The sequence below is a fragment of the Peromyscus leucopus genome, chromosome 1 (assembly GCF_004664715.2).
Source record: "Peromyscus leucopus breed LL Stock chromosome 1, UCI_PerLeu_2.1, whole genome shotgun sequence".
In the NCBI taxonomy this organism is placed as follows: Eukaryota; Metazoa; Chordata; class Mammalia; order Rodentia; family Cricetidae; genus Peromyscus; species Peromyscus leucopus.
The window spans coordinates 168780386-168793716 of record NC_051063.1 but is presented as its reverse complement, the minus strand read 5'-3'; the positions used below and the strand labels follow the sequence as shown (position 1 = coordinate 168793716).

The 13331-nt window shown below is 43.0% G+C and overlaps 1 protein-coding gene across 1 annotated transcript; it reads left to right on the top strand.

Moving 5' to 3' along the window:
* Positions 1-639: 639 nt before the first annotated feature.
* Positions 640-12778, top strand: LOC114681561 (cytochrome P450 2G1). The gene is made up of 9 exons (XM_028855110.2): positions 640-1381; positions 2149-2311; positions 3751-3900; positions 6394-6554; positions 6934-7110; positions 8746-8887; positions 10318-10505; positions 10624-10765; positions 12030-12778. Exons 1-9 carry the CDS (start codon positions 1202-1204, stop codon positions 12209-12211), a joined length of 1485 nt encoding a protein of 494 aa, XP_028710943.1. The 5' UTR covers positions 640-1201; the 3' UTR covers positions 12212-12778.
* The last annotated feature ends 553 nt before the right edge of the window (positions 12779-13331 follow it).

Here is a 13331-nt window from a genome sequence, read left to right as displayed (position 1 = left end):
TGTCTCTCTCTGTCTCTGTCTCTTCTTTGTCTCTCTCTCTCTCACATACACACACACACATCACACACACAACACACATCACACACACAACACACATCACATACACACAAACCACACATCTCACACACACACTATACATCACACACTATACATCACACATAAACCACACATCACACACACACCACACATCACACACACCACACATTACACACACACCACACATCACACACACCACACATCACACACACACACCACACAATACACACACCAGACATCACACACATACCACACATCACACACACATACCACACATCACACACACACACCACACATCACACACACCACACAATACACACACATCCCCTGTCACACATCACACACACTAACACACCCACACACCACACCACACACATACTACACATCACACACACACACACCACACATCACACACACCACACATCACATACACACACACATCACACACACACTCACACACACATGTCACACATCACATACACATACTAATACACACACCACATATCACATACACACACACATCACACACACACTCACACACACATGTCACACACACACACACACCACACATCACATACACATTCACACACACCACACCACACACATCACATCACACACTCACACACACACACACACACCAGTCTTCATTACTTTCCTCAGATGTGCTTCAGGGGGGAGGGAAGTCTCAGGACTGAGTGGGGACCTCTCAGGGGCTGTTTGGGTATCCTTGGATGTGCTCAACTACAGAAGAAAACATCTCCTTGGCATTCTGTGGACAGGTGGAAGGACTTGGCATTCCAAGGGCAAAAAAACAAAAGGAGATGAGCTCCCGTGGCAGGTAATGTAGGGAAGTCCCTGCTTTATACAGGTCCCTATAAACAGATCTCTCATCAGATGCCACAAAGAATGTGAAGCTGAGGGACAAGGAAACATGAAATAGGAAGAAAGGAAATAATCCCATGTGGGTGAATTCAATATAGCTCTGTGCAGGTGAGAGATTACAAATTACATAATTCCACACCCACCAACCAACCAATCTGTCTCCTACGGCATAATACAGGGATAGCTTGACTCCCACAGGGTTCCGATTTCAGGCCAAGCTGATCTCCTAGGAGCTATTTAGGCAGGATCTGGACCCCAGGACACAAGCCCTGGACGTAGCACCATGGCGCTGGGGTGGGTCTTCAGCGTCTTTCTGTCCCTCTGCTTGCTTTGCCTGCTCATCTCGATTGCGTGGAAGAGAACCAGCAAGGGAGGGAAGCTGCCCCCTGGCCCCACACCAATACCAGTTTTGGGGAACCTGTTACAAGTCCGCACTAATAACATGTTTCAATCCTTCCTGAAGGTGAGTGTGTCCATTTCTTCTTATAGCGATGAAGGCAACAAACGCCATAGCTGAGTACACACCAAAACTCATGATTCCTAAACACAGACTCAGAAACAAACTTTAGGAAAGTTAGGATTATGAAACTACAGAATCCTCAAATTAAGGGGGGGGGGGTATCAGTCCTAGACTCTGAGAACACTAGAACAAAATCCCCTCTTCTTGGGATCATGGATCACAATATAAGGGTTTGAGGAATCTAATTTTTTTAATATCTTTTTTTTTTTTTTTTTTTTTTGGTTTTTCGAGACAGGGTTTCTCTGTGTAGCTTTGTGCCTTTCCTGGATCTCACTCTGTAACCCAGGCTGGCCTCGAACTCACAGAGATCCGCCTGCTTCTGCCTCCCAAGTGCTGGGATTAAAGGCGTGCGCCACCACTGCCCCGCTGAATCTCATTTCTTTAAGCACAATTTTCGTCTCAAATTGTCTTAGACTTTTAAGATGCTAAAACCCAGCATTTCAAAGAGAGAAGATGCAGATCGTGGAGTTCAGCTATTCCAAGCCCATTGTTTCACAAACAAAACCAAGATGAACAAAATTAGGGACATTTGCTGTCCAAGGTCACAGGAGTCATTTTGATGTTTTCTTGCCAATAGCCCTTCCAAGCTCAGGATCTTCTACTAGTCTACCTTTTCATCCTCCTAGAATCTCTACCCTCTACATTCCTTGACTGGGGGTCTCCTCACACTCCAATTTACTCCTTTCCTTGGTATCTTCCTTCACTCTCAGCTCCAGAAAAAATATGGCCCTGTGTTCACTGTGTACTTTGGTCCGAGGCCAGTGGTTATTTTGTGTGGACACGAGGCTATGAAGGAGGCCCTGGTCGACCAAGCAGATGACTTCAGTGGCCGTGGTGAAATGCCTACAATAGACAAGAACTTCCAAGGTTATGGTAAGTTGCAGCAATAAGAACAAGAATGATTACAATAGTCTCAGTGTGTTGAAGGGTCTCTTATAGGTCCATAAACCACCTACATTAACTCCTTGAGAAGGATATGAATGTTCTGCTAATTTTGAAAGTGCAAAAGCTGATGGTAAGAAAGGTAATGTCACACAATATGTGTGAGGGCTACTTTGTTTTTCAGTTCCAGAATTTGGACTCTAAAGTGCTTGTAGTGTTATTTTTATTCTTGCTTTTAGTGAATTACTGTGTGGTATTATTTGTGTACTCCCCTGAAGCCATCTCAGGCAAGCTTAGTTCCTATCTGCCCATATTCACATACAACACAGGTCACCAGCACCTGCATTTAGGAGTATTCTTGTCTAGTGTTACCTATACACCCACTCCTACTTGCTTGCACTCTGCAAATGCCTCTTTTCATCTGTCTGTCTGTCTATGTATCTTTGTATCAATAAACATTTTTCTCAGTTCTACCCATTGTTCTATAAATCCATCAAAATATATTCATTATCCTTTGTATGCAAACATCTTTCCACCATATTATTCACATTTCTTCAATTTTCTATGTATCCAAGAATCCATGCTTACTTTGATTTGTGCAGTGACCTTTAATTCATTCACACACCTATTAATCTTTCCATCCACCTGCTCTTCTATCCATCCAGCCACTTTTACTTCCAGCCATTATCCATTCTTCTTACTCTCTCAACCCACAAATGCTTCACTCAGAGTCTTTCATCCTCATATCTTTCCAGACAGACAGACAGACAGACAGACATCTATCCACCCATTCACCACACCATGAACCATGCCAGTCCAGAGCACTAGTTGCTCATCCAGGGGACTTGAGTTTGGTTCCCAACACTCACATGGGGCTCACAACCATCTGTTGCTCCAGTTTCAGGGGAAATGATCCCCTCCTCTAGACTCCACCATTCCACTCTTCCTTTTGTTTATCAATATATTCTAAAATAATCTTATTAAATTTCTAAACAGTTCACCAATCCATACATGAGGTGATTTCTACTATAGTCCTCATGCAACTCCTTTGTATAGGTGCAGTGATGTACAGTGGTGAGCTTCTGTGTACACACATATATATGTTTGAAGAATCCAACTGGCACCCAGAAAATAGAATTAGTATTTCCATTTAGGAAATACTCCATATGGCATTCCATCCTTACCTCCTCCACTTTTCTAGGCATTGAACATGAAACTAACCCAGCCACAGCTCACTAACCTATAGAAAAACGTCCTTGCTCTACTGGATTTTTCATAGCCTCATTCCTTTTCCTTCAATACAGACTATTTTGGAGGGAATCTTGATTTCCCATTGAGTCTGGAAGGTTGAGCTTTAATAATCGTGTCTACCACAGACTTGAGAGCAGAAAGGGTGGAGGGCAGGCACCTGACCACAGACATTCCGGCAGGTTTAGCTCTGTCCAATGGGGAACGATGGAAGGTACTTCGGCGTTTTTCCTTGAGCGTCCTTCGAAATTTTGGAATGGGGAGGCGGAGCATTGAAGAGCGGATCCAGGAGGAGGCTGGTTATCTACTGGAAGAATTCCATAAAGTCAACGGTATGGAGACCACATCGGGTGACTTGGTGGGAGAAAGACCTGAAATAAGAAAGGATCGAAAACAATAAGGATTCATAGAGATTTCTAGGAAGGTTCCATATGTTAGAAATCAACATGGAAGATTCTGAGAGACAGTTTGTCTAGAAATGTTCACCAGTGAATCTCAGGGGTCTGCAACTCAAGAAACCATACAGGATTCTAGTGTTGTGTGAGCTTGCATCTTTTCCTAGAGAAAGGATCAAATGTTGCTATGTCATACATGCTTTATTGTGATGAAGAAAATAACACAAAAGTTACCGTCTTCACCATTTTTAAGAGTAGGTAGAGTTTTTTGGGCTGGAGAGATGGCTTGGCTGCTAGAGTACTGGCTGATCATCCAGGGGATCTGAGTTTGGTTCCCAGCACTCACAGAAGGCTCACAACAGTCCATAATTCCAGTTCCAGGGGATCCAATGCCCTTGTGTGGCCTCCATAGGTACCAGGAATGCATGTAGTACTTAGACATACATGCAGGCAAAACACCTATACACAAATGAAAATTCAATTAAAACAAAATTTTAAAAAGAGTATAGTTTGTCAGTGGTAGGTATATTCACTTCACTGTGGAACAAATGCTTAAAAAATTCTCATTTTGAAGGTCTTTACTCCCAATTACTCCTGGTGTTTGTGGAGGGAGGATGGTTCCACTATGCAGCTGGGATGACTTTGAACTTGCTCCAGTTAACACACACACACACACACACACACGCACGCACGCACGCACGCACGCGCACACACACGCACGCATGTGCACACACACACACACACACACACACCACATACACACACATTTTCTTCAGGAAAATTATTCTCTTGGGTATTTTACTACATTAATTTTTTTCAAAAATTACAATATATTTATATCATATTTCACCTCCCAATTCCTCCCACATCGCCCCCACCTCCATATCCACCCAACTTCATGTTCCTTCTTTCAAAATAAAATAAAACAACAAAATTCAAAACAAACAAACACCCCTATCCAAGAAGCTATTTGCAACTGATAATTGATGGAAGGAGAAAAATCAATTTTCTCCAATGTAGTGTCAATGAATAATATCAACCACACTCCAGAGAAGACCACATACCCAGGAGTAGTCCAACACAAAACACACTCTGAGAGGTTTTTGTTTATGTGTGATTTTTGTTTTATTATAGTTTTTAAAGGTGTCTAGTTCCTAGCATAAAATAAGGTAGAGAGCCAATTGAGACTAGAAAGAAAAGACAAAGATTGAGAAATATAGAAACAATAGATATATATCTTTAAACCAGAAGTCCCTTATCTGGACTCTATAGACAAATAAGGAGTCCACCCATGGCTTTGAACAGTCTTGTACCTCCAGAAATTATCTGCTATGTTGTACATCATGAATGTGTGCATGGTTCTGGAGAAATTGACCCCCACACCGTTTACTTGACCAGGATCCCATTTTACAAATAGTGCATCTGAGACCTAGCAGAATAATTTCTTTTTTCATATGTATGCATGTTGGATGTATGCATGTATGTGCACATGTACTTGCACATGAGTGCACACATGTGCGGAGGCCAGAGGTTGACATCACATGTCTTCCTTAATTCCTCTCATCTCTATTATTATTATTATTCATGGATTATCACTGAACCCAGAGTTCTTGCTACCACAAATCTAGCTAGCCAGCTTTTCCCAGAGAATGCCTATCTCCATCTCTCAAGTGCTAAATCAGAGATAAGCTGCTACACTTTTTTAAACTGGCCCACTTTTTATCTGGGTGCTTACAATTCTAACCCCAATCTTCCAGTTCATGTGGCAAATGATTTGTCTGCTGAACCTTCTTCTCCCCAGCTGTAGGAAGAATTCCTTAATAAGGATTTTTTTAGTAGACCTAGACTGACATCAGGTGTTCTTTTCTAAATTGTTATTATTTTATGTGTATAGATGTTTTGCTTGCACATATGTCTGTGTGCCATGTGTATGCCTGGTGTTCCCGGAAGCCAGGTGATCCTTAGAACTGAAGTTGCAGATGGTTGTGAACTGCCTTGTGGGTGCTGGGGATTAAGCCTGGGTCCTTTGCAAGAGCACCCAGTGCTCTTAACCACCCCTTCTGGTGTTTTGTTTGTTTGGTTTGGTTTGGATTTTTTTTTTCTTTTTTCAGATGTGTCCTCTATTACTTTCCATCCGTCACAAATACATTGAGGTAATGGTGACAAAAGATCATGCTGAACTTCTCTCGAATTTCTTGGGTGCTTATTCCAGGGCAGGTGCCAGGCCAGGCATTTTATATGCATCATGATATTGAACACTCACAGATTTCCAAACCAGGTTTCAGTTTGGGAATACTAGACTCAGATATGAAAATGAGGTGTTCGTGCATACCACTAAGCAGGGGACCCAGGGCTCTGTGTAAACACTGAGTGGTTTCTTGCCCTACCTCACCCATGACTGTCTCCAACATAGTCAGTTTCTACCTCCAGGAGCTCCCATAGACCCCACCTTCTACCTGAGCCGCACTGTGTCCAATGTCATCTGTTCCATGGTCTTTGGAAAACGCTTTGACTATGAAGACAAATGTTTCCAGAGCCTGATGAAGATGATCAATGATAGCTTTGTGGAGATGAGCAAGCCCTGGGCACAGGTACTTATTAGTCACTAATCAACCCCTTGCTCACCCTTCACTCTCAAGCAAGCACTTACCTGTATGCCACCTAATCCTCCTCCCTTCATCCCTAGGAGGCACTAATCAATTTGTCCAAGTATGCAGGAAACAAAGGGTTACACCCAAATCTCAGATCCAACAGTAGACTATTTAGTGAAATAGGGTGTCTCTGGGTAGCTTAGGTTGGCCTTGAATCACTGATCTTCCGCCTCAGTGTCCCTGGTGATGGGATTAAAATGTGCTCTGCTCTGCCCTAGCTCCTGCCACTGACTTTGAGCCCAACTCTGACTCTAGAACTCGGCCCATCTGGTCCCTGATGCCTGTGACTGACACACACCTCTTTTCCTCTACCCCACAGTTATATGACATGTTCTGGAGAATCATGCAGTATTTTCCAGGAAGTCACAACCACCTCTATGACTTGTTAGAAGGGATTAAGGATTTCATAACATCCAGGGTCAAGATCAATGAAGCATCCTTTGACCCCTCAAACCCTAGGGACTACATCGACTGCTTTCTCATCAGGATGCACCAGGTACTTTTCCCTTACACTATTCTTTATGTCTTCTGAAACCCTCATTCCCGCCATGTCAAACCCATCTTGCAACTGTTAGAGGAAAAGAGAAAAAGCATTATCTCATATAGTTTATTTCAATCTCTAGATAAAAATGTGGAAACTTTAGAAATGTAAACGATGTGCATCTTTCAAATAAACTCCCTTAAAATTAATGAAATCAGATTTTTTAGCATGAAATATGTAGTCAGTATTCTCTAGAACCGTGGTTCTCAACTTTCCTAATGCTGTGATCCTTTAATATAGTTCCTCATGTTGTAGTCACCCCAACCATAAAGTGCTACTTCATAACTAATTTTGCTACTGTTATGAGTGGTAAGGTAAATATCTAATATGTGACACCTGTGGGGGATCATGACACACAGAGGAACAGAACTAACAGAGTGTGTATTTATGTGTGTGCGCGTGTGCACGTGTGCGCGCATGTGGTTATAATTTATTAGAATGGCTTACAGGCTGTGGTTCAGCTAGTCAACAATGTTGGTCTACCAATGAAATGTCCAAGAATCCAGTAGTTGTTCAGTCCATGAGGCTGGATGTTTCAGCTGGTCTTCAATATCTGCAAGAATCCTGAAGAAGTCTGCTCTGATGACAGTGAAGAATGGACTTGCCAGTGAGGATGAGAGTAAACAGGCAAAGAGAGCCAGGTTCCTTCTTCCATGTCCTTTATATAGGCTGCCAGCAGATTAAAAGTGAATCTTTCCACATCAAAGACCCAGATGAAGTAGGTCTTCCCATGTAAAGTTGATAACCAAGAATAGCCATCAAATATAAACTGCATGTTAGTGGGCTTTTGTGTGATACTTCCTTATAAGCATACAGCATACACTGGTCAAAACTAACACCCTTCATCTTTGTGAGTATGGCCTACTTTCACATAAACATTTCCTAGCTTTCTTCTATGATAGAGAACATGCAGTAATTGCCTCTGTGCCTGACTTGTTTCCAGTAACCTAAACTCCCCCAGTTCTATCCATTTTGCTGCAAAGGATGATTTCCTTGTTCTTCATGACACCATGTATATATACCATATTTTTTTCTAAAATATACTTCAGATCTATAAAGTTTAGCATAAAGAAAGAAACTTAAAAATCTTACAGTTTTAAGACCATCTATACAACAGACTATATTTTTGAAAATCAGAATGTACCTTTAGAGTCTCAGAATTGAGAATCTTGGATGCCCACGCTCTAAATTTGAGTTTAGACTTCAAAATCACAAGTTTAAAGTCTTTGAGAGGTAGGGACAATTATGTAGCCTGCATGCCTGTGTGTTGACCATTAGAATTCTAGGAAAATCATTATGTAACCTGAGTATTTGGCAATTGAAAGCTGTGTGCTCTGATGCCTCCCAAACTTTCAAATTGTGCAAGATTCTGATTCCTCTTCTTGCCCACTACATGCACACTGGCCTTCTCTTGCTGTTCCTCTAAAACACCAGACATGCCCCCGACTCAATATATTAGCTTGTGTTGTTTCTCCTGGACTTACTTAACCCATCTGTCCTCCTTTCACAAAGGCGCCTCCTCTACACAGAGGAAAGGGGAAGGTAAGGGCTTGAGGGGGTAATTCTGTTGGCAATCCCCTTTGCTTTCAGAATAAAAGTGACCCCAACACAGAATTCACCCTCAAGAACTTGGTCCTCACCACCCTCAACCTCTTCTTTGCTGGCACAGAAACTGTGAGTTCCACCTTGCGCTACGGATTCTTGCTGCTGACAAAGTATCCCGAGGTGGAGGGTGAGTTTCACTCTGAGCAACTCATCTGTACCTCTCAGGCCTCCTTGGAAGGATAGAAATCTTGAAATTGGCCTCTCTTCCCTTGATGACCTCAGAACATGGGGCCTTCACCTCCCTCATTGTCCCTGTCTTTGTTCTCTGTACCTGTTGAGACATGGTAACCTGTATTTATCATCTGACCCTCCTGGTCAGGACTTCTGCTTAGAGTGGCTTCCATTAGACTGATGTCAAGGAAGTCAGTGACTTTCTCTCTGACTTTCCAGTTCCCAGAGAGCCCTTCTTGAATTCCTGGGCTCAAGCTTGTTTCCTGCATCTGCAAAGCCTGAGCAGAGCACAGGCATCTCTTTGCTTCTGTTAACACACCTCCTCCCCTAACTCGTACCCACCTAAGATTCAGACCCATGAGTACTCATGGCCAATATGCATAATCTGCTAATCTCTTCATTTCACAGAAACTTAGTCAGACCTGCCAAGTTTCCTCTGACCTTATATCATCCTTATGTACATAACACTGATGTCAAGGATTTAAAGGTGGACCCCCTCCCTTCCCCTTTCTCTTAAAGATAGGATCTCGCTATATAGTGCAGGCTAACCTTGGTCTAATGACCACTCTTCTTCAGCCTTCTGGGACACTGGGATGACACGTGCCATCAAACCCAGGCAAGGCTATGTGAGGGCTATTGCTCAGCTGACTACATTGTCCATAGCAAACAGAATTCATTTCTAATAAACTAGAATTTGATTTGGTTAGGGAACTCCAATAACCAAAAGACATTTCTTGCTGAAGAAAACTCTCTAATTTGGTCTTTCTCTACACTATCAAGTTCAAAACAAGCCTTTGGTTGAGTAAAAACAACACCTGTGTATAACAGTGCAGCTGGACCCAGCATGCTGTCCTTATCATTATTCTCTCATGGTTTCTTGGTATTTTTAAGTAAAGATCAAATTCCCATTTGTCATTCAAGGATCTAGGCTGTGTACCTCCTGATGTCTGACCAGTGTTCAAGAACTGGTACCATCAAGTACCAGTGATGTCTGTTGTTAAATAGGGTGAAGCAATCCAAACACACATTATTCTCCCTTAAGACTCACTGTTTTTTTCTGGATCTAGAAACAAAATCTCCATCTCAAGATCCTTGACTTAACATCCACTAAACCCCATGCCACTCTACGCAGACATTCCCTGGCCAGACATGTGGCTCATACCTGTAATCCAGCACATATGAGGCTGAGTAGGAAGAGAGAGCATTTGAGACCTAAACAATCTATATAGCTAGTCCCAGTCCAATGTGAGCTACCTAGTGAGGCCCCGTTGACAATCGAACAAGCACATGTTCCCCTAAACCACAAATAAAAACAAAGACCAAACAGTGAATGCAATATCAGCTTTTTCTCTCCCCTTTCCTGATATATTTTCTTTCATCTTACAGCCAAGGTTTACGAGGAAATTAACCAGGTGATTGGAACACACCGTATCCCAACAGTGGAAGACCGGGCCAAGATGCCCTACACTGATGCTGTCATCCATGAGATACAGAGAGTGATAGACGTTGTACCCCTGGGTGTCCCCCATAATGTCATACGGGACACTCATTTCCGAGGCTACTTTCTGCCCAAGGTGAGGTTGTAGCCCATTGTTGTCCTATCACCTTTCCTGACCTCTCCCTCTTCCTGTTTTTGTACCCCCAGCCTCTTTGCCCAACACAGAATTCTAATGGCCTCTGTCTGAATCCCAGGGCACAGACGTGTATCCCCTGATTGGCTCAGTCCTCAAAGATCCCAAATACTTCCGCTATCCAGATACTTTTTATCCTCAGCACTTTCTGGATGAACAGGGGCGCTTCAAGAAGAACGATGCCTTTGTAGCCTTTTCCTCTGGTAGGTAATTATGCCTAGATTTCCCAAGATAAATACTAGAGTGGTCTCTCTAGGGTCTGTGTTATAGAGTTATAAAAACACTAAAATCTCAGATCAGGTAATATTGGAACCATTCACTTGAATGATTGTGGGCATGTGGGCATGGTGGTGCAATGTATGCAATCTCAATATTCAAAAGGCAGCAGCAGTAATAAGATTTCAAGCAGAAGGTCAGACTGGGCTCACAGTGAGATCCTGACTTTAAAACCATTGGAAATAATGAGAAAAAAATTAAAATGTTAGAGCAGCAATAGCAGTGAACATACATTTAGTAAACTTAACCATATTATGTTAAGAATCACGTTAAAAATATTTCATGTTTCATCAGCCATATGATCCTTGTCTAAACCAGGCATATCTGCCCTGTACTGTGGACACATGTAACCACTGATAACACCTGACTGAATGGTCATGTATGTGTGAAAATGTGAACATTCTTATTCAAGAGCGCTGAAACATGAAACTTGTTTAACTGACACAAAATACTCTCTTTTCTCTGAACATAGTCAAACATTCTAAAAGAGGGAAAGCATTCATACTCTCCGCACATACCGACATAAAACAGCACCATAGCTTGGCCTCACAGACAGAAGTATGTTGGCCAGTGAGTGGCCTTGGCATGATGTAATTTTAAATGGCAGTCATGGGACACCTGGAGCCTTGGGTGAATTATTGCAATTCTCAACTGTGAAATGGACATTAATCCCTTCCTACCAAGAAATGGTTCTTGGTGATCAGGAAGATAGCCTTAAATACAATTCTTGTCTTTTTTTTTTCTTTTTTAAATAAATCTCACTAGTATTTGATACCTAAGGCATTTGGAATGCCTTTGAGGAACTGAAATGAACAGACTTTTGAATTCTTCCCCATGATCTGGGGATGGAATTCACATGCTCTGAGCAAATGTTCCACCGCTGATTCACACACCCCAGCCTCTCACTGGTGGAATGCAGTCAAAGCTTAGCTATTGAGTCACACCCCATCCCTCAAGGATCCTTTGGAACCAGTCTATCTGGTTCTAACTCAGGCAGAATCCGGGTGGGCAGGCAGACAAGAAGTTCCCACCTGTCTGGTCCCTCTAGGTGGCAGCTAGTAGTTGGGCAGTAGCAGTGGGACCCTAAAAAGTCTTGATAACACCCCCACATTGTGGATACAGCCTTGAGCAGAGATGCTGAGGAGTAGGTTGAGACTGCCACACATCTCTCCATCACTTCTGTGTCTACAGGAAAGCGCATCTGCGTCGGGGAGGCCCTGGCCCGTATGGAACTCTTCCTCTACTTCACTTCCATCCTTCAAAGGTTCTCCTTACGTTCTCTGGTGCCTCCTGCTGAAATCAACATCACTCACAGGATCTCAGGCTTTGGCAACATCCCCCCCATTTATAAGCTCTGCTTCATGGCCCGCTGAGTGCCTGCCCACTGCTAGGCCAACAAAGAGTCCTCTCAAAGTTGAGCTCTGATGGAATTCACTGATGCCCACTCTCCCTTTCTTCCTCAACCCTCCCTACACTTAGAGAAGTCAGTCTCATTGCTGTGCCTGAGGCCACGGGTCAGGAGAGGTGTCTAGAAACACATGGCTGGATGTGTAAAGCAGGTCTCTAGCCACAATTTGGGGCAAAGCCTGAAGGTCAAATTAAATTCACTGAGTTTCTCAACCTTGGTCTCAGTCCGCACCACACTCTTACAGATGCTTTGCCCTTTTACAGTCCTTTGCCTTTGCCCTGACAGTGGCCAGAATATACTATGTACTCTGTCCTATTTGCCTTTATTTCTCCTCCCCAATAAAGAACTCAAGACTATTGGCCATAACAAGTTTACTGAGTATCATGTTGACAGTTCTCTTGTTGCAGGAAATAACCAAGGGATGAGACAGGCAAGCTGAGAGCCTAGAAGCCGTTTACTGTGCGCAGAACATGCCCAGGGGACATCAATCCAAAAACTGACCCCTGAATTCAGTCAACCAGAGCCTTTTGTGCCCCCTGCTTAGCAACCCAGCGTGACATACACTTTGGTTGGCTCTGTGAAACTTGTCTAACATAATATATTAAAATGGCCCCCCAAAACAGAAGTCTATCATGGGCAGATTTGTTTTCAATGCAGAAGGGTGGGGAAAGAATGTTAGTTACAGAGGAGGCACAGTGAGCTCGCACAGGGTGCCGATCTGGTCTTATCTTTCTTTAGCTTCCGAGAGGGTCTTCTACCTCAAGGTGAAGTGTAGAACAGTTGAATTGGGCTTTCTGACTACTTGTTACTGATAGCAATTCTCTATGCCACCAACTGATTCCCAGCTGGTTTGGTTACCCTGTATGGCATCAAGAGCATTGCTGGCTCAGTGTTTCTCCTCACAATCGTCTCTCCTCCTAAACTTGCTCTCCTGGTGGCTCTTATCTCAAATTCCAATTCTACACACCCTGTATTCTGTTTTGTGTATACCTCAGTTATTCACAGCTGCTGTGATCCTGTTTCCACAGTTCTATCAGCTTGTTCGGTGTCAACAAACTCTCCCTCATATTTCACTTAGTCAATAA

Excerpts from the sequence above, each read along its gene's own strand:
- LOC114681561 (XM_028855110.2), top strand. The coding sequence starts at position 1,202 with ATGGCGCTGGGGTGGGTCTTCAGCGTCTTTCTGTCCCTCTGCTTGCTT. Across the intron at positions 3,901-6,393 it reads AGAATTCCATAAAGTCAACG|GAGCTCCCATAGACCCCACC; the intron begins GTATGGAGACCA and ends TTCTACCTCCAG. Across the intron at positions 7,111-8,745 it reads TTCTCATCAGGATGCACCAG|AATAAAAGTGACCCCAACAC; the intron begins GTACTTTTCCCT and ends CTTTGCTTTCAG.